At 35.3% G+C, this 19026-nt stretch overlaps 1 protein-coding gene across 1 annotated transcript in view; it reads right to left on the reverse strand.

The window, feature by feature from the left end:
- Positions 1–495: 495 nt before the first annotated feature.
- CMPK1 (cytidine/uridine monophosphate kinase 1) overlaps positions 496–19026 on the reverse strand; it is a 35394-nt gene continuing 16863 nt past the window's right edge. The window contains exons 2-6 of the mRNA XM_040231226.1: positions 8855–9001; positions 4994–5146; positions 3625–3701; positions 3292–3388; positions 496–1581 (exon numbers count right to left, since the gene is read on the reverse strand). Coding sequence (XP_040087160.1) covers positions 1540–1581; positions 3292–3388; positions 3625–3701; positions 4994–5146; positions 8855–9001 — 516 coding nt within the window. The 3' untranslated portion in view covers positions 496–1539. The remainder of the gene's footprint in view (positions 1582–3291; positions 3389–3624; positions 3702–4993; positions 5147–8854; positions 9002–19026) is intronic.

Below are 19026 nucleotides of genomic sequence, written 5' to 3' on the forward strand. Positions count from 1 at the left end.
AAGGTAATCTTAACACAGATTGTAGTGGCCAATATGTTACAGTACTCATGGATACTTTGTTTTCTATGGTATGTTGCAAATTCATCATTAATAAAGTAAATTTCATAATAGAAATAATAAACCTATTACAATATAAGAACATTCATAAACTGTCCTCACTATTCCCAATGACTTTAAATATAAAATCTAATTATACAAAGTCTAAATTCCTTGCCCAATTTAACCCCATATACCAAACATCATAAGTGCTGAAAATGAGAAATATTTTAATAAATCTCATATTAAGAACCTTGGATACCACTCTGCATTAGTGATGGTAGAAAAAGATAAGGAGAAAACAAATTTTTCAGAAATTTTTAAAGAAAGAATAAACTTAAGAGAAAATTCCTTTGGATTGTATAGCTCTTTAAAAATTCTCTACCTTTTTCTTCAACATGATGCCAAAAAAAAAAAAAAAGAATTTACTGAATAAAAGTAGCCAGGAAGGGAATCAAACATTTACAAGATAAATTTATTATTTTTCTGGCCAAAGTGCAATGATTTTTAAATCTTCTTAAACAACTATGAAAAAAAGTATTCAAGACAATAAAATACAAATGGAAAATTTAACCATTAAATTTCTTCTGCTTTGTACTAAATCCTATACTTAATCTAGAAAATAAACAAAAACATTTTGAAGTATTACTAAAACACTAACCGAATCACTTTTATAAATCTAAGTACATGCATTTCAAGGTTCCACTGCTACGAATTTTGTTAAGATCAGTTTAATCATTAATAACATTATATAATAGAGCAAAAGGAACACATGTCGTTAGATGTGATCCCTGACCAATACCCTCAAATTTATATCAGAATAAAGCTGACAATTCTACCAGGCTTTGAACCCCTAGTGCTCCCATCCCAATCCTGGAAGCAAAGACTATGCCCTGTCACACAACTTTGTACAAGCTGTAGTAAAACAAAGTCTAAATTTTCTTACCTTTCTATAGGAAACAGTCAGTTATTTGATAAATACTAAAACACTTCTAAGACTTAATTTTATGAGTTTGTTTACCAAACACATTGTGCAAGAACTGACTACACAAAAAGTTCCTTTGGAATTTGGTCCACAAATTCACTTACGCAGGTTGGAAATTTAAAACCTGCAAGGGAAAGAAGACATGGGGAATCCCTAATTCAAACATATTGCAATTACTAGAGGGATATTCACACATACTAAAAAGTTTTGCTCACAAAAGGCACAAACTATATAGGGATATTCTTTCTGAATAAAAACAAAGAACTAGTTAATACCCTTCTTTGTTTTGTGAGCACGATAGCTAAGATATAGACTCAAATTCACTGTCTACTCCCGTGACCAAAAAAAAAAAATTTTTTTAATTGAAGATAAAAAATTTAATTTGTCTTACTACATACTTTCCAGTCATTAACTGAGATATAATTATGAAACATTAAAATTGCCTTAAAAGGGGGTTGTGACAGCAGCTATCAAAGCAATATTCAAGCATGATTTCAAGGATGCTTTCAGGTTCAGAGTTAGCCTTCTTTGTCAAAAATCTTCACAACTTCATCAAAAACCTAAAATGGAAAAAAGATAATAATTTTAAAAAGCAGATATTGTTAAAACATCATATGGCTAAGTACCTGTTAAAACAGTAAATTTTATATTAATTTTCAAAATGAATCATTAAAAAACACATAATTTCTTAGTTTCATCTGCTTTACTTTAGACAGTAGTATAATATCATAAACAATACATATAAAATTATGAATATGATGCTTCAATTTTACTAGTGCTTTTAGGACAAAACAAACTTCTTAACAGGCTACCAATAACATGATAGAAAGTAAACTAAAGTGCCTTATCTTCCTGGTTCTGATTCTAAAACACTATGTCTTCTAATGTATTCAGTTCAGTTCAGTTGCTCAGTCATGCCCGACTCTGCGACCCCATGAATCACAGCATGCCAGGCCTCCCTGTCCATCACCAACTCCTAGAGTTCACTCAAACTCATGTCCATCGAGTCGGTGATGCCATCCAGCCATCTCATCCTCTGTCGTCCCCTTCTCCTCCTGCCTCCAATCACTCCCAGCATCAGGGTCTTTCTCAATGAGTCAACTTTTCACATGAGGTGGCCAAAGTATTGGAGTTTCAGCTTCAGCATCAGTCCCTCCATTGAACACCCAGGACTGGTCTCCTTTAGGACAGACTGGTTGGATCTCCTTGCAGTCCAAGGGACTCTCAAGAGTCTTCTCCAACACCACAGTTCAAAAGCATCAATTCTTCGGTGCTCAGCTTTCTTCACAGTCCAACTCTCACATGCATACATGACCACAGGAAAAACCATAGCCTTGACTAGATGGACCTTTGTTGACAAAGTAATATCTCTGCTTTTATTAACTCACCTTTATAGGAAGCGGACATGGATAATAAGTCAGAAATGACTATATGATGGTCCAGGGGTTAAGAGTCCACCTTTCAATGTAGGTGACACAAGTTTGATCCCTGGTTGGGGAACTAAGATCCCACATGCCACACGGCAACTAACCTGTGCACTGCAGCTACTGAGCCCATGAGCTCCAACTAGAGAGGCCATGCACCACAACTAGAGACGCTGCATGCCCCAGTGAAAGATCCTGTGCACCGTAACTAAGACCCAACACAGTCAAAAGTAAGCAAATTAAAAAAAAAAAAAGGTCCAGAGGAAGATGATTCAGGGAATCAGAGACACTAGAACTTAAGAGAAACTAAAAATAGCTACTGAACACTGAAGGCTTGCAAACCACAGTTCAGGGACCACTGATTCATGAAGGAAGAGACAAGCGTTGCGTTGTGGAAAGCCTGCACCTCTGGAGCTACATACTCTGGAAGGATGGAAGTGGTGAAAACAGTTGGGGCGATTCAGCTAGATGATTTCATGTTACAGATTTTTAAAAAATGATCATGGTCCAAATCACAGCTCTGAAGATGCCAATTTTCCAGTGCTCAAAAAAAGTTGGAAATAATAAACCACCTACTTCTTACAAAGAACAAGTCAGAAACTGTAAAACCCACTTTAGACTCTATTCAAAAATATACCTGAAACTAACACAATATTGTAAATCAATAAAACATACATATTTCAATTAGAAAAAAAAGAAAAACCTTAGCATTTCCTTCAGTCTCCAGTGTTCTGAAAAGCAAAATAATCTGTCATAACATTGTATTTCTTTTTCTCCGGCATACTACTTCCCTCCCCGCCCAAAATCACATTTTACTTTACTTTTAGGCAGGCTAGGGGTACTCACTTCATCAACAGATTTAGAAGCATCTATTTTCTTGACTTTCCCCATTTCTTCATACAAGTCAATAATTGGCTTTGTTGACTGAAGATAGGTTTGAATTCTGCAAAAGAACCAAATATTGCAAGGTCCTAAGTATACTTCTCTCCCTGGTTATAGATCAGGGGACAATACAGAATAAAATCCAAACGACACCCTCCCTTATCATCTTTTTAGACAAGCCATTCTATATTTAAGCATGACATTTTCTTTTTCTGGACCAAAATGCGTTAAGTGTTGAATCTGTTACTCAAGTTTCAAACTGAGGCACAGTGGCTATGGGTAAGAACCGCAAAGTACCTCTTTTCCAAGCTCTCTCTGTTGTCATCACTTCTGCCACTGCTCTTTCCCCTCTCAAGACATCGTTCAATACAGATCTAAAAACAGAAATACATAAAAAGTTATTTTTTAAAAGATATTAATTTGGCAGTCTTTTGGCAATCTTTTAAACCTGAAAAGAGAAGAAAGTTTGAAGAGATTACCAACAAAACCTTGCTTTAAACCCAATGTGTATAATTCATTAATCAACATGCAAAGTTGAAACATGTGGTTCAATTTATATAAACTAGGTTAAATAAGTACAGAGCATAATAAGAATTCATTCATGACTCAGTTTTTCCTGTGTATGTTTTTTTCAAACCGCAATAAAAAGATGATCTCTATGTGTATGGTTCCATCTAGGATATATTATTAACTTATTAGGTATGAATTACATGCCTCAAACTTTGTTCCATTTTTGCTTATTTTCAATAATTCCATAAATATCTAAATATTTGAGTCAACATATTTGCATTTGAATAAAGTATCCCTTGTTAATCGTGAATAAACATTCCCTAGTTATAAAGCTGTGGTAACATGCTAAAAGTAACTTTGAAGAATAAGTGAAAACATATTTTTGGGGGTTGGAAGAAGAGAGTTACGTTTTAAAACAACTCAAAAGCTGCAGCAAGTCTCTCCACCACAAGCACATTTGCAATTCAACTTAAGAATAGTCAACTTCCTTCAAGGCACTACTGCTGATTCTTATTCTTTCAGGCTGTTGGCATTAATTTAATAAAGTTTATATTACAACTGTCAAACAGAGTCAGGTCTTTTAATTAAATGATCCCCCCCCCAAAAAAAAAGGATTCCAAGAAATTCATTCAGCTATTCAAAAGTATGTCTGAGTATGTTATTAGAAGTGCCAGAAAGAAAAAGTCTTCTTTCCTGCTTTTTTCAGTATCATTTCACTCTTAAAAGACAAATCAGGCTATCTTAGATGTTTCTTTAAAAAAGAAAGATTTCCCAACTTCCCCAAAATGTGTTTCTTTTCCACTAAGCAACACTCTAAGGCAAGATACTCTCTGATAATAGGGTCTACTCAAGAAGTAACAGTGCAGCTTCATTACCTAATATTATTATATGAGTCAATTCTTAATTCAAAACAAAACAAGCTCTTGTCATTTTGAAAATAAGGCAAATTTTAGGCCCACAAGGTTGCTGGTGCCAAACAGCTTTCAATAATTCAACAGTAAGATAGTGCTGTTCTGTCCATCCAACTTACCAGTTCAAAAAATACTGTCGCCAATATAAAATGTAAATATAAGTAAAATAAATCACTTTCTTTTTCTCTAATAGTTGACCACCAGCTGTTTAAAAGCCCATGTTGGCAGATGAAGATTTTCATTACCTCATTATTACAGTCAAAAAACAAAACAAAAGATACATCAGCTTTCCCATCCATGGTCTTATTCCAGCCTTGAAGGTTGTCCTGATTTCTTGGAAACCCATCAATCAAGAATTTATTCTTCTGAGCATTGGCTGCCATTGTCTGATCCATTTCCTAAGAAAAAAGGAAGATTTGAATTCAATGCTACATTAACAAAATGCAATTTCTAAAGCAGAGTATGTTTTATTATTATTCTTTAAATTGTAAATGTGGAGGGTACACAGGAAAAAAAAATTTAAAGGAAATAACATGTTTGCCTCCAGCCGGCAAGAGTTATGGATATGTATCCCTCTCCCATTTTATACACATACACACACAATTTTTTTTCTATAGTTTAAAGTTTTAATATAGTAAGCATATATTATTTTCATGAAATTATGAACAGCAAGAAAAGAAAAATGAGCATTAATCAATATTCTTGCTCCAGCCACTAGAGACCCATTCTTACTTTCCTTTTCCTCTTCCCAAGTCATTTAGCTATGGTAGGAAGTACACTGCTTCTATAGGTACTCAGATTCTCTGCAGTAATTCAAGTACAACTGCAAAAATCTTTGGACATATAAAGACATTGTTAGCATTAATTATTAGTGTAGGAGTCAATACTTTTTTTTTTTTCATAACTGAAGGTAATTTAAACCTAAATGCCACTGGCTATCCCAAAACACAGGTAGCAAGAGAAACAATACATTCAGAAAGATAGCAAGAAATTATTTCACCATCCTCTGCCAAAGTCTGAATTCAGGTAGAATGTGGAAATCTGTGAATGGGAGATACAGATCTTGGATCTCTAAATTCTTTTCACTATCAACCACCATGGGATAAGCACAGATGTATGACTTTGGCAAATTCCAGAGGACTCTCTATTCTAAAGCAAACCAAAAACCAGTTCCCTCAGTGCTCAAACAATCCTGGTTCCTCAAGAACAATGGCTGTCAGGATGTAAAGTCCTTTATCTAGGGTTGGCTTTATCCTAGCCTCTAGCATCTCCAATATTCACAAAACTTTCACAGAATGCTTTTGTGTCCCTGCTATAGCATTTTTATCCCAACTATGGTAGTAGAAGATATCTGAAGAGGCACACTGATACTCTACTCACTCAACATACACTCATTCAAGGTCTAACCATCACGGAACATGAAGAGCAAGGTCATGGCCTCTGGAAGGCTTATAGTCCAGTGGTTAACAAATATGTGTAACTCAATGTGCTAAGTTCTATACTGAGGTATGCAAGGATGCTGTGATAAAACCAAGAAGCCAGCACAAACTACCTGTGAAACCGCCAGAAAAGAGTTTTACTGAAGGGATGGCAGTGAAGCTGAATTCTGAATAATAAAATGGCAGGCAGGCAGGGATCAAGGTACTCCAGAATGTGTCAACTGGATGTTAAAGGCTCAGAAATGAGGAAGCATACCAGCTTTGATGAATCTGAAATAAGCTGGCAGAGGTGAACCTCAGGATGCATGCAGAGAGTGGCAGGAGATGTGACTAGAAAGTTGTTTTTTCAGTCGCTAAATCATGTCGACTCCATGAGACCCCTTGGCCTGTAGCACACCAGGCCTCCCTCTCCCTCACCATCTCCTAAGTTTGCCCAAGTTCATGTCCATTGAACTGGTGATGCCATCCAACCATCTCTTCCTCTGCCACCCTCTTCTCCTTTTGCCTTCAATCTTTTCCAGCATCAGGGTCTTTTCCAACGAGTCGACTGTTCACATCATGTGGCCCAACTATTGGAGTTTCAGCTTCAGCATCAGTTCTTCCAATGAGTATTCAGAGTTGATTTCCCTTAGGATTGACTGGTTTGATCTCCTTGCTGTCCAAGGCACTCTCAAAGAGTCTTCTCCAGCACCACAATTTGAAAGCATCAATTCTTTCCTGTTCAGCCTTCTTTACGATACAACTCTCACATCCATATATGATTACCGGAAAAACCATAGCTTTGACTATATGGACTTTGTTGGCAAAGTGATGTCTTTGCTTTTTAATACACTGTCTAGATTTGTCATAGCCTTCCTTCCAAGAAGCTAGATTAGAAGGGTAAAGCTAGACTAGAAAGTGGGTAGGGCCAAAATTAGTGAAGAACTTGTTGTACCACACTAAGCATTTCGTTCTTATTCTGCAAACAATAGAGGACCACTGAGAAATTTTAAGCAGTAGAAGAACATGTTCCCATCACCTTAAAAAGAAAACCAACAAACTCTGACCACACCATAAAGGATGAATAAGGGGACAAAGATGGATCAAAGGCAAAAGACTAATGGTAAGGCTCTAGTGATGGTCCAAGTAAGAAAAAGAGAGGATCTGAATTAAGATGATAGCAGTAATAAAGAAAAAATGCTAAATAGAAGAGGGCAAAGAGAAAGATAATTGAAAGGATCTACTCACTGAACAGATTTGGGAAAGTGAGGAAGAGGTGGAAATAAAGGATAAATCCCAGATTGCTGGCCTGGGCAGCTGAGTAGATGGTAGAACCATTAACCAGGACAGGAAACAAAGGGTGATCACATTTTAGATGATACAGTCAGCCTTTGGCATGATGATTTTGAGACACTCGTTGAGACACTCAGATGGATGCCTAATAGAAACATAGATCTGGAGTTCAGAAAAAAAAGATTTGTGCAGGTTACAGATTTTGGTATCATTAGCATAGGGAAAACCTTGGGCATGGATAACACCATCAAGCAAGAAATGTATAAAATAAGAGGTGAACCAAGGATGAAACTTGAGAAGCATCATGGTTTGCAGAAGACTTATCAAAGGAGACTTAAGAAATAGCAGTCACTGAAGGAGGAAGATAATCAAGAGACATTGTGTCACAGAGAACAAACGAGGAACAAGTTTCAAAAAGACAGTAAATTAAAAGAAAAATGACTGAAAATATCCCCTAGATTCGATAGAGAAATCACTGGTAACATCAGAATAGTTTAAGTGAAAATGGAAATAGAATCTTGGAGCCAAGAGCTGAAGAGCAGAAACGGAAAAAAGTAAAAAATATAGACTACTCTTTCACAACTAGGCATAAAAGTAGAGAAAGGGCATTACACTCAGAGAATAAGGAGAAAGGATTCTGTTACTCTGAATGGTAGCACGTTACTCTAATCTCTGAGACAAGAGGTAAGAATGTATGTGAATGAGCCACTCTTCAAGTTTCTCTGGTTCCAATCAGAAACTCATACATCTCTTTTCCATCAACCTTCATCTATTTGTTGCTGTTCCCACTTACCCATTTCTCCTTCACATTTCTTGTATGTGCAAATATCTATTAATGACTATAATCTTGAGAATATGTAGTGGAGAGTCATGTAGACCCAATGTATCTGGTTTTTAGATGGGACCTGTTTTAGTCTGATAGCTGTTAAGTCTCAGCATTTCGCACTGAAGATGATGAATGTACCAGAAAACGAAACATCACAATTGAGAGAATGGCAACAATGGGAGGGTCATGGGAGGGAGGGACGGGGGAAGGAAGAAAGGAAGGAAGGAAACAGAAAAGAGAAAGGAGGAGGGGGGAGAAGAAGAGGAAGAGAGAAGGAAGGAGAAACAGAAACAGAAGGAGGATGGACCGTCTGTACACTGGGAAGGGTCAAGTGCACACATATGAATGTTGAGTTGTAGCTGATCCTAGACCAAGGTAGGGAATGCTTCCTACGTCCAATTTCTTCCCAGGTGAAAGCAGAATTTCCAGTTCTGCCATTCTCGAATACCATGACCACCCTCCACAAGCAAGAAATTCAATACTCTAATTTTTCCATTACTCAAAGAAAGGGAAGATTTAATTTCTCATTTCCTCGTTGGTTTAAACTGGTTGGCATTCACACTCCTTACCCTCCTTAACAAACTGATGGTTATCTCAACTGGCACAATCTTTCCATCTTTAATGTACTTTTCAATGAGTTCACCATACTGTGAATCTGGGTTTTTCCTTTCATCACGGAGAAGTTCTCCTGCAGAAAGGTGTGTGTAGCCATATTTCTGAAAGAAAAAACACATAGAAAAAAATCAAAATACATTCAACCCAGTGATGATAGGACTATTGCTTTTTTCCCTTCATGGAAATTTCTATATTCTAATTTTTCTACAACAAACAAGCTTTGCTGATATAATAAAATAAATAATCAGGAAAAATTTTAGAGAGATTTCATACAATCCCGTTTGCTTAAAAAATATCCTTAACCTACATAGGGCATGGTAGCTATAATGTTCAAAATCATGCAATCATCCCAAAATTTATATAACTATTCAAGGATTATTTCATTATATACCTTCACAAATACAAAGTTTAAATGTAATCAAGAGTATTCAAAGAAAGGCCTAAAAAATCTATATAATTCATGGCACCCCCCCCCAAATCTTACCACAGTTGGCTGTACCCACCTTCTGTAAAATCTTTCCTTTCCTTCCTTAAAATCAATATATCTAAACTGAACTTGTCAGCACTTACACAAACCCCATTCTTCTGCTTTGTTCCCTTTCTCAGTAAACAGCACAAGTCCTGACCCTTCCACAAAATTAGCTTTCCTGACCACTCTGGAGAGTGGACACACAATTAAATAGTGTCTTAGAATATCACTGTCTCTCCATCTAGACCAGTATTTTCCTTATCATTCTCAAAGTCCATTTTCTACCTCTCTAGATGTGACTAGAAAGGTCTCGTCTATAAAATGGGATACAGATACCTATTTTACAATTTAGTAGTGATGATTAAATGAGATGGTGTATGTAAAATGCCAACAATTATCTCCTTGCCATCATGAAGATACTTAAATAATTTGCAAACATTTTTGTCCTGTATATACATACCATCTTATTATATATATGTTTGTGTGCATGTATATGTATTCACTTTAGAGGTTCAGATAGACCAATCAAATGACTTAAGTGAGATAACAGATATGAATACATTGCAAAAGGTCAGTAGTACAGTAGTAGTATGGCTAGTAGTATGACTGTGATGACTATATTACTGAGGATTTACAAATGATGTATTAGGTCAGGGTATAGGGTGATAGTTGAACTATTACATAATCTGATATAGTGTTATTCTGCCACTTCTACATGGTTAGAATGTGAAACCAATACAGATCTGAGAGACAATTACTGAAAAGCTTCTTCCCCCACATGGACTTGCATGTTTCCTTTTCTTATATCAAAAGAGCTATAAAATCTATTTTTAAAATTTATTTTTACTCTCAAATATCAGGATATTGAGATCTATATTCAATGTTCAGTTACAACAATCATCAACATCCCAAACTCTTAAAACTCCCTAAATGAGTTTTTATCTCATCCATATTAAATGTATGGTAAATATTTGATAAATTTTATCTTTAATTTCAATGTTAAGATTTGAGACAGTTCACACTCCCACATTCTCCTTCCAAAATAGAATGTTTCTACTATACATTTTACAAAAAAATAACTCTCTCAATTATTCATGCTATAGCAAGTTTTCTGTTTTTCTCTTTTTTTGGACTGCAGAAGTCACACATTCTTTACCCCTTTTCCATTTCCAAAAATTGCTGGCTAAACTTGCTCTTGTTTACTAAAAAGTAAGCTAACAATAAGGTAGTCAGCAAAGGAAAACAAACTCTCAATAGCTTATTTGCTGACTAAAATTGGATATAAAGTTTGATGAGAATAAACAAAACCACAGCATCGCTCATGCCTCTCTTAGGCATATAGCTCCTTGCATTAGAAGAAATGATCAAAAGTGTATTCAGTTGTTGTAACAGGCTTTTAAAAACACTCCCATCATTTACAGAAAATGGAAATAAATACAAAAGTACCTATTTAAACTGTTATTTTAAAATTATCTTCACACCACACCATTTTAAAATGCCGATTTTTTATCACTAAGTATAAGCTATACCAAGTATACTTTTGAAAAATGAGTATGGAAAATACTTTATTGAAAAAAATGAGATGTGACCTACTTTGCCATTTACTATGTACAAATTTCAGAAAGTATTTTGCAACTACTGTCCACAAAATTTTATAGCAGCTTCATTTCCCACTGCTTACTTTGGCTCCTACTTGGAAGTCTATGCTTGCCGGATGCTTTCATCTGGTCTAGAGATTATAGCATATGGTTATATTGAATAAATGCAGAGACAAACAGTACTACATAATGGCAAACACTCAGTGAAACACCAACAATACAGACTGCTCTGTACAGATTGCTTGGACGTAGGAACAACACATACATTTAGAAACCCAGCTAGTAATTTAGAAATTAGTATACACACTTTTTGTTTCCTCACACTGAAGAGCTCAAATTTGCAAGCTTATACTACATTATAATGAGTTTTGGTATGCCACTTTTAAAAAAGAGAGACTAGCTGTAAATTGTAGAAGTGTACAAATAATGTTTTTTAAAAAACTACATAAAAAACAACCTCATTTGCAAAGTTCAAGGAGAAAAGCAATTTAAAGAAATATAATCTTTTTTTTTTCCATGTCAAACCTGTATATGTATCTTTCTATTTCTCATCTACATTCCAATTTACAAAAACTATTCTATTTACCAGTTACTTTTTTATACTATATTTTTCTTAAGGATTTTGCTGAAGCTTTCCTCTTACCACAGAGTTTCTACAACAAAAAAGCAACTATCACTTACACACTAGTTATTATGGTATTTAATAATAGGTAGACTTTAAACAGCATGTTTTCAAAGCATTCTGCTGTCATTAAGTAGTCACTGATGCCAATTTTGAGGAAAGCAAGAATGGCTATTTCTCAGGCTTAATCAAAACGTTTTCACATTCTCTGAAATTTCCTAGTAATTAAAATCTAGTAGGTTACTAATTATAGCCTTAAGAGCAACATTCAAACCACAGCAGGTTATAAATACTATAAACTATAATAACTGCAATTACAAGCTACTATTCAGCTAAAAATAGTAGTTTTCTAGTGACAAGTGTATAAACAATTCATTTATTAGAGTAATCTTTTAAATTTTTACTTTCATATTCTCCTTTAAGATGAGAAACAACTCAATAACTTCTACAAATCAGGCACTAAGATTAGGAGAGAGGAAAAAAGCACTACTTCTCAACAAGTACAGAATAGCACCCTATGTTACTACAACTAGACAAATATTGACAACTTCATAGTATCAAATCTCAAATCATCTCAATAACTTCTCTTTCCGTCTTTCTAAATTCAGGTAATGTCATTCTATGTGAATAAAAATAACAAGAAAAACAATCAAGACCAAAACAATAGGAAAAAAAAAAGTTCAAGGTACAAATGATGCATAAATGGCAAGTCCTTGGGGGCAGGAAGAAATCCAAATGCCAGGCAATTCCTCTTGTGAGTATGGCAATTAGAAAGTAGAGGGAACGCAGCAGAGATAGCAGATACAGATATATTTTTAAAGCAACCAAGTGAGTTAAAACTGTTGGTGTCCTTTACACAGCTGACACATGTATGAAGCATCTAAGTTGACTCTGCACTCCCTGTAAGATTCATGAACTTTAAAAATCTAGTTCTGATTCTGTACCATGAACAATGCACCTTCAGCATAACGCCTAGAAATGCTACCTGGGGCCATTCAGACTCACCGATTTGGCACTTGTTGCAAGCAATAGCTTTAGAGCTTAGGGCATCCCAGCAACATTTCGTGTAAGGCTATCATTTACTTCAAAGGCTTTTCCAATAGAACTTCCAATTACTGAAGTGTATGACTAGCAGTTTTCAGTAACTTTATCTGCCAGTCTTGGAGAACTTACTTTAGACTGTAAGAGCTGCTGTACAGTGCTCAGATGCTTAAAACTGGTCAACTGTTTAGGGTTCCTTCCAGTTTTACCCAGAGAGGGTTAGAAAAAGGATTTTTCTTATCATCACCATTATATGGAGGTCAGAAAGAGAGAAAGAGGTGTGGATAGAGAGAAAGAAAGGGAGGGAGTAGAAAAGAGGAAGGAAGGAGGGATGAAAGGAAGGAAAGAAGACTGAGCAACTCTATCCAGTGGGAGAAAGGCTAAAAAGAGTATCTGAATCAAACTGCTAGCGGATTTTCAATCTCATTTTTAGTTCGCCCTCACTGTATTTCCAAATATGTACATCACATTTGACCATGCCTATTTAATTACAAATCGGCATATTAACTACAAACTATGAAAGTTATAAACCAAGCTAAATCTTTTCTTAGCCAAAATCTTTAGCAGACAGACTCCAAATTAACATGAAGCATATTTCTTTCTCTAATTAAAGAGTGATATTTTAAAAGCTTACATCCTGCAAAAGAGAAAAGAGGAGGGATATAACCCATTCAACTGTAGACAATTAAAGCACTATTTCATTTTCCTCAATGTTTGCTATTCATGTAAGAAAACCTTAGTTCAGGCAATATATGGAACTTATTTTAAATCCACAAGTATTTATTGAGTCTCTACAAAGTGCCAGGCAAAAACGCTAATTTGGGGAGATATTTAGGTTATATTCACAAAGGATGTAACGGTGATTTACATATTTAAAGTGAGTTGAGCTCTACTATTAATTAATAAAGTCAATTTTTCATATTTGCGTTAACTTTGCCTAAGGAATTCAGTCTCTACTAGCACTGTCTGCTTGGGAAATGATAAGAAGGTTAGTAGGTTGGTGCAAATGTAATTGTGGCTTTGGACTGTGACTTTTAAATCATTATAACTAGGCTTAAATATGTTTATTAATCAAAATAGGAACCATTACAATCAACACAATCTTGCCAATGAGAAATAAATTTATTTCTGTAGCATAAAAATCCATGCTTAGGAATTCGAAGAACTCTTGGAAAGCATTTTCTGCCTCCTGCTGGTTGTGGAAGCATTTTCCCTGCAAAAAGATGTTGAAATGCTTGAAGTAGCAGTAGTCAGTTGGCAAGAGGTCAGGGGAATATGGTGGATGATGCAAAACTTCATTGCCCAATTCGTTCAACTTCGGAAGCGTTGGTTGTGCGACATGCACTCAGGCATTGTGAAGAAGAATTGGGCCCTTTCTGTTGACTAATGCCAGCTGCAGGCACTGCAGTTTCCAGCGCATCTCATTGATTTGCTGAGCATACTTCTCATATGTAATGGTTTTGCCAGGATTCAGAAACCTGTAGTAGATCAACCGGGCAGCAGACCATCAAACAGTGACTATGACCTTTTTTTGGCGCAAGTTTGGCTGTGAGAAGTGCTTTGGAGCTGCTCGCCAGTCCAACCACTGAGCTGGTCATTGCTGGTTCTTGTATGAAATCCACTTTTCATTGCACATCACAACCCGATTGAGAATTGGTTCATTGTTGCTGCACAGAGTAAGAGAAGACTTCAAAGAACACTTCAAAATGACAATTTTTTTGATTTGTGGTCAGCTCATAAGGCACCCACTTACCAAGTTTTTTCACCTTTCCAATCTGTTTCAAATACCAAATGACTGCAGAATGGTCGACGTTGAGTTCTTCAGTAATTTCTTGCGTTGTTTTAAGAGGATCAGCTTCAATGATGGCTCTCAATTGGTCGCTGTCAACTTTTGATGGCCAGCCACTATGCTCCTCATCTTCAAGGCTCTCGTCTCTTTGTAAAACTTCTTGAACCACCACTGTACTGTAAGTTCGTTATCAGTTCCTGCACCAAATGTATTGTTGATGTTGTGAGTTGTCTCCGCTGCTTTACGACCCATTTTGAACTCAAATAAGAAAATCATTCAAATTTGCTTTTTGTTTAACATCATTTCCCTAGTCTAAAATAAATATAAAATAAGTAATGTCATTAGCTAAGAAACATAAAGCAAAGAAATATGCATTAAAATGATGTATAACATAACCACATTTATTTAAGAATGTATTTCAATATCAAATAGCAAACTTCAAAAATGCAAAAACCACAATTACTTTTGCACCAATCTAACAGAACAATAAATAAAACTTAAAGAATGGTTGATTTAGAAGCTATGAAACAGACTGTTCTTTCATTTGCGTAGGCCTCAATATTCCTCTAACATTTTGCAGGAGGCGTCTCAGAACACTGAGGACTTTGGCATCTGATTTACATACCAAACGGTCCCTATAGCAACTGTGAATTGGAATTTTCACATTCCAATTTCATTCCAGTTGGTCATTTCCAGTATTTTTATTTCTTTGAAGTCATTTCAGCCATTTGGAATTAATCCACAGTCCCTATATCAGAAAGGGATGGAAAACAGTTGAAGATGAAGGAAGATGAGGCCCAGAAACCTCCAGGGATTCCCGGAGATTAGGGGTAATATTTTGAATTCCAACATTAATGGATAGGCACAGAGGTCTTATTAATCTTAAGCACTTATCTTATTAATTAAATGATCAATTCTTACAGTCACTGCAGAGCCTACAAACAACACACTCACATCAGCACAACACAAATATTGCTGCAGGTGGTCTAAGAGCCTAGAATTCAGGAAATTTATTTAACCTTTCTTAGATCTCAGTTTCTTCATTTCTAAAATAGAAATAACATCTATACTACCAGAAATCATATCTATACTGTAATACACAATTAGCCACTGCCAAACATCGTTGTCAGCTGTTAAAATCAGAAGCCTCTCCTGAAGAACACACTCCTAGAAATGTGGTCTACACTACTAGATTCAAGACGTACCATGAGAGTACTCAGATCACCGAAGAGTTATAGTAACTTATATAGGCTATTCTTGGAGCAAAGTCCAAGATAACTAGTGGCTAATCTACAAATTACATACCAATAAAGGTGCAAAGTCAAAGAGTAACTACAGAATAAGAAAAGTATGATACATGAATCCAATTCACTATGCAAATATCCTCAAACACACAGGCTCCAAAAACTGGCATCATAGATGTATTTAAGCACACTAAAAAACCTATGAGAACCTACAACAATCTGTTTATCTTGCTTACATTCTTCTTATAAACAAACAGGTCAATAGCCTTCCAATCAGCTAGCGATGGCTAATTAGAAAACGTACATTTTAAAAGATCCTATTCAAGTCAACTGTACCTCAATTTAAAAAATCCTACACAGTACTAAACAGTACTAAAAACTTAAATTTAGGGATACTAATATGTTAGAATTATATGGAGAAACTAGAAACATTTAAAATCAGTATCATAAAAAGAAGGCATAGATAGATTATGGATAGAAAGATAATTGATAGCAACCTCAATCAAAATTCAACTGGGATTATGTATTTTTTAATGAAACTTGATGAGTTGACTCTTAAGTTTAACAGAAGGGGTAAATGTGAGAGAATGACCAAACTCAAAAATAATATTAACAAACACAAATGTGAACTTGTCCTACCAGGTGACATAAAATATTGTAAAGCTATAGTAATTAAAACAGTATGAAAACAATTTTTTTTTTGATTTTAAATGGACATGAATTTAAAATAAATAAATAAAACAGTATGATACTGGTATAAAAATAGACAAACATAACAATGAAACTCAACAGAGTCTAAAAACAGACCTAAGTATAAATGGGAATTCAATAAATGATAGTTATTATCTAAAAATCAACAGAGAAAAGATGAACTATTTAATAAATGATACTATGCAACTGGCTACCATCTGAAAAAAAAATCAGATTCTTGCACATCATATGCAAAACTAAATTTCAGGTAAATTAAAGTTCTAAAACAACACAACGCAAGCAAAACAAAACAGCAACAACAAAACCCAATCACAGGGTAGTACCGGGGGAAATAAGACTGAGAGAAAGGCACTCCAAAATAAGAATCAAAATAGCATGCTTGACCATATGAGTAATAAAAACTTCTGAACAAAGAAAGATAACATAGATATAAGCAAATAACAAGCAACAGACTGGGAGAAAATATTTTCACCATACAAAGGTGACAGGGTAATATACACTGTATATAAGGACATCCTACTAACAAAGAAAAACGCTCAATACAAAAATGGGCAAAGGATAAGAACAAACAATTCAGAGAAAAGGAGAGAATAGATGCTCAACCTTACCGGTAATCACAAAAATGCAAATTAAAGCAAAGTAATTTCATTTTTCACACATCAGATTGATTAAAATAAAAAGATGTCTGGCTATGGCAAGGACCAGGGGTTGGGGAGAACCCAGCATCTTGATAGTTTGTGGGAGTGTAAACTGCCTAAGCATTTTTAGAGGGCAATTCGGTAGAGTCTAACAAAATATAAGTTTGTATACCCTTTGGCTCAGTAATGCCATTTCTAGGAGTTGTGCTACTGAAACAGCTGTATATGTGCATAAAGACACATGTACATGACAGTTTATGTTAGCATCATTTGTAAACAGAAAATCTAAATGCCCACAAATATATGAATAGTTAAATAGATTATTGTATATATTATGAATGGAGTAGAGCTATCTACATGTGCTGATATGGAAAGCTATCCAAGATATCCTGTTAAGCAAAGAAATGCATGGCACGGAACAAAAGGCAATATTTGTGCATGTATTTTTATCTGTGTATAAATATATCAAAAAAGGACCAGAAAGCCACATATAAAAATGCTGATAGGTGATTACATAAGGAGAATAAGCTAAGGTTAATTAGACAGCTTTCAGTTTTTATTTTATATACTTGCAAACTGTTTGAATCTTCAAAGTACATGTATACATATAAACTTTAAAATTTTTTAATTTAAAAAAGGTTATATTCTATCTACACATCTCTAAATGGCAACTATCACAAAGTAAGGCTGATGATTTAAGTGTTTTATTAATACCAGATCTGAAGAGAACAGCAAAATAAATAGCCTAACATTAGGAATAAATATCTCTACATAAAAAGTTATCCAATTTCATGAAAAAAGAAGAACAGTACCTGCACAATCACAAACTTATTTAGAATTTAAAACTAAATCACTGTTGAGAATAGCAGCAAAAATCAATTCAAATGTTTGGATAAAAATTTCCCTGGAAAGTGATCCATTCCTCAAACAAAGGAGAAACAAAGTATAATATAGCAACACAGAAACACACTGCATGGGCATGAAGTCAAGAGTTATAGAAGGAGACAGAAAACAGTCCAGTTTTACAGCCTAGAAACAGATGGAAATTTAGAGACACACTGAGTTGAGAGGATCCAAAAGGCACAGCAGCAGAATTTTAAAAGGAAACATATTTCAGTGAAGCCTTACACTAGGCACTTGAGTTCAAAATTATAAGCAGGATGTTCTGGAAATGACACCACCATGGCAGACAATGTAACCACACTACTTCTAGTTTCCAGAATGACCCCTTGGAGCACTTTCAGGACTTTACTGTGCCAACCTCTCTCAACTGTTTTTTCTTTTTTTTTTTAAGAAAAAGAAAATCAGTCTAGCTTAGACAAAAAAGAATCATTTTCATTTTTAGTTCATCAACCTGTGCTAATAGGAGGTGTGAAGAAAATCAGTATTTAGCTTTAAAAAGTAGTACGTTTTTAAAAAAACTTTGGTATAAAATTTACATTCATGATTACATTTTTCTTAATTGAAAATTAAAGTCAGTCTACAAATACATATTTTTGATGGTATAGCTATCAAATTCTAGCCCCGCCTGGGATTTAACATTGACTACAGACTCCGGAAGTTGGTGATGGACAGGGAGGCCTGGCGTGCTGCGATTCATGGGGTCGCAAAGAGTCGGACACGACTGAGCGACTGAACTGAACAGACAAATTAAAAGACGCTTACTCCTTGGAAGAAAAGTTATGACCAACCTAGATAGCATATTCAAAAGTAGAGACATTACTTTGCCAACAAAGGTCCGTCTAGTCAAGGCTATGGTTTTTCCAGTGGTCATGTATGGATGTGAGCGTTGGACTGTGAAGAAACCTGAGCGCCGAAGAATTGATGCTTTCGAACTGTGTTGTTGGAGAAGACTCTTGAGAGTCCCTTGGACTGCAAGGAAGTCCAACCAGTCCATTCTGAAGGAGATCAGCCCTGAGTGTTCTTTGGAAGGACTGATGCTAAAGCTGAAACTCCAGTACTTTGGCCACCTCATGCGAAGGGTTGACTCATTGGAAAAGACTCTGATGCTGGG

The sequence above is a fragment of the Oryx dammah genome, unplaced genomic scaffold (assembly GCF_014754425.2).
Source record: "Oryx dammah isolate SB20612 unplaced genomic scaffold, SCBI_Odam_1.1 HiC_scaffold_28, whole genome shotgun sequence".
Lineage (NCBI taxonomy): Eukaryota > Metazoa > Chordata > Mammalia > Artiodactyla > Bovidae > Oryx > Oryx dammah.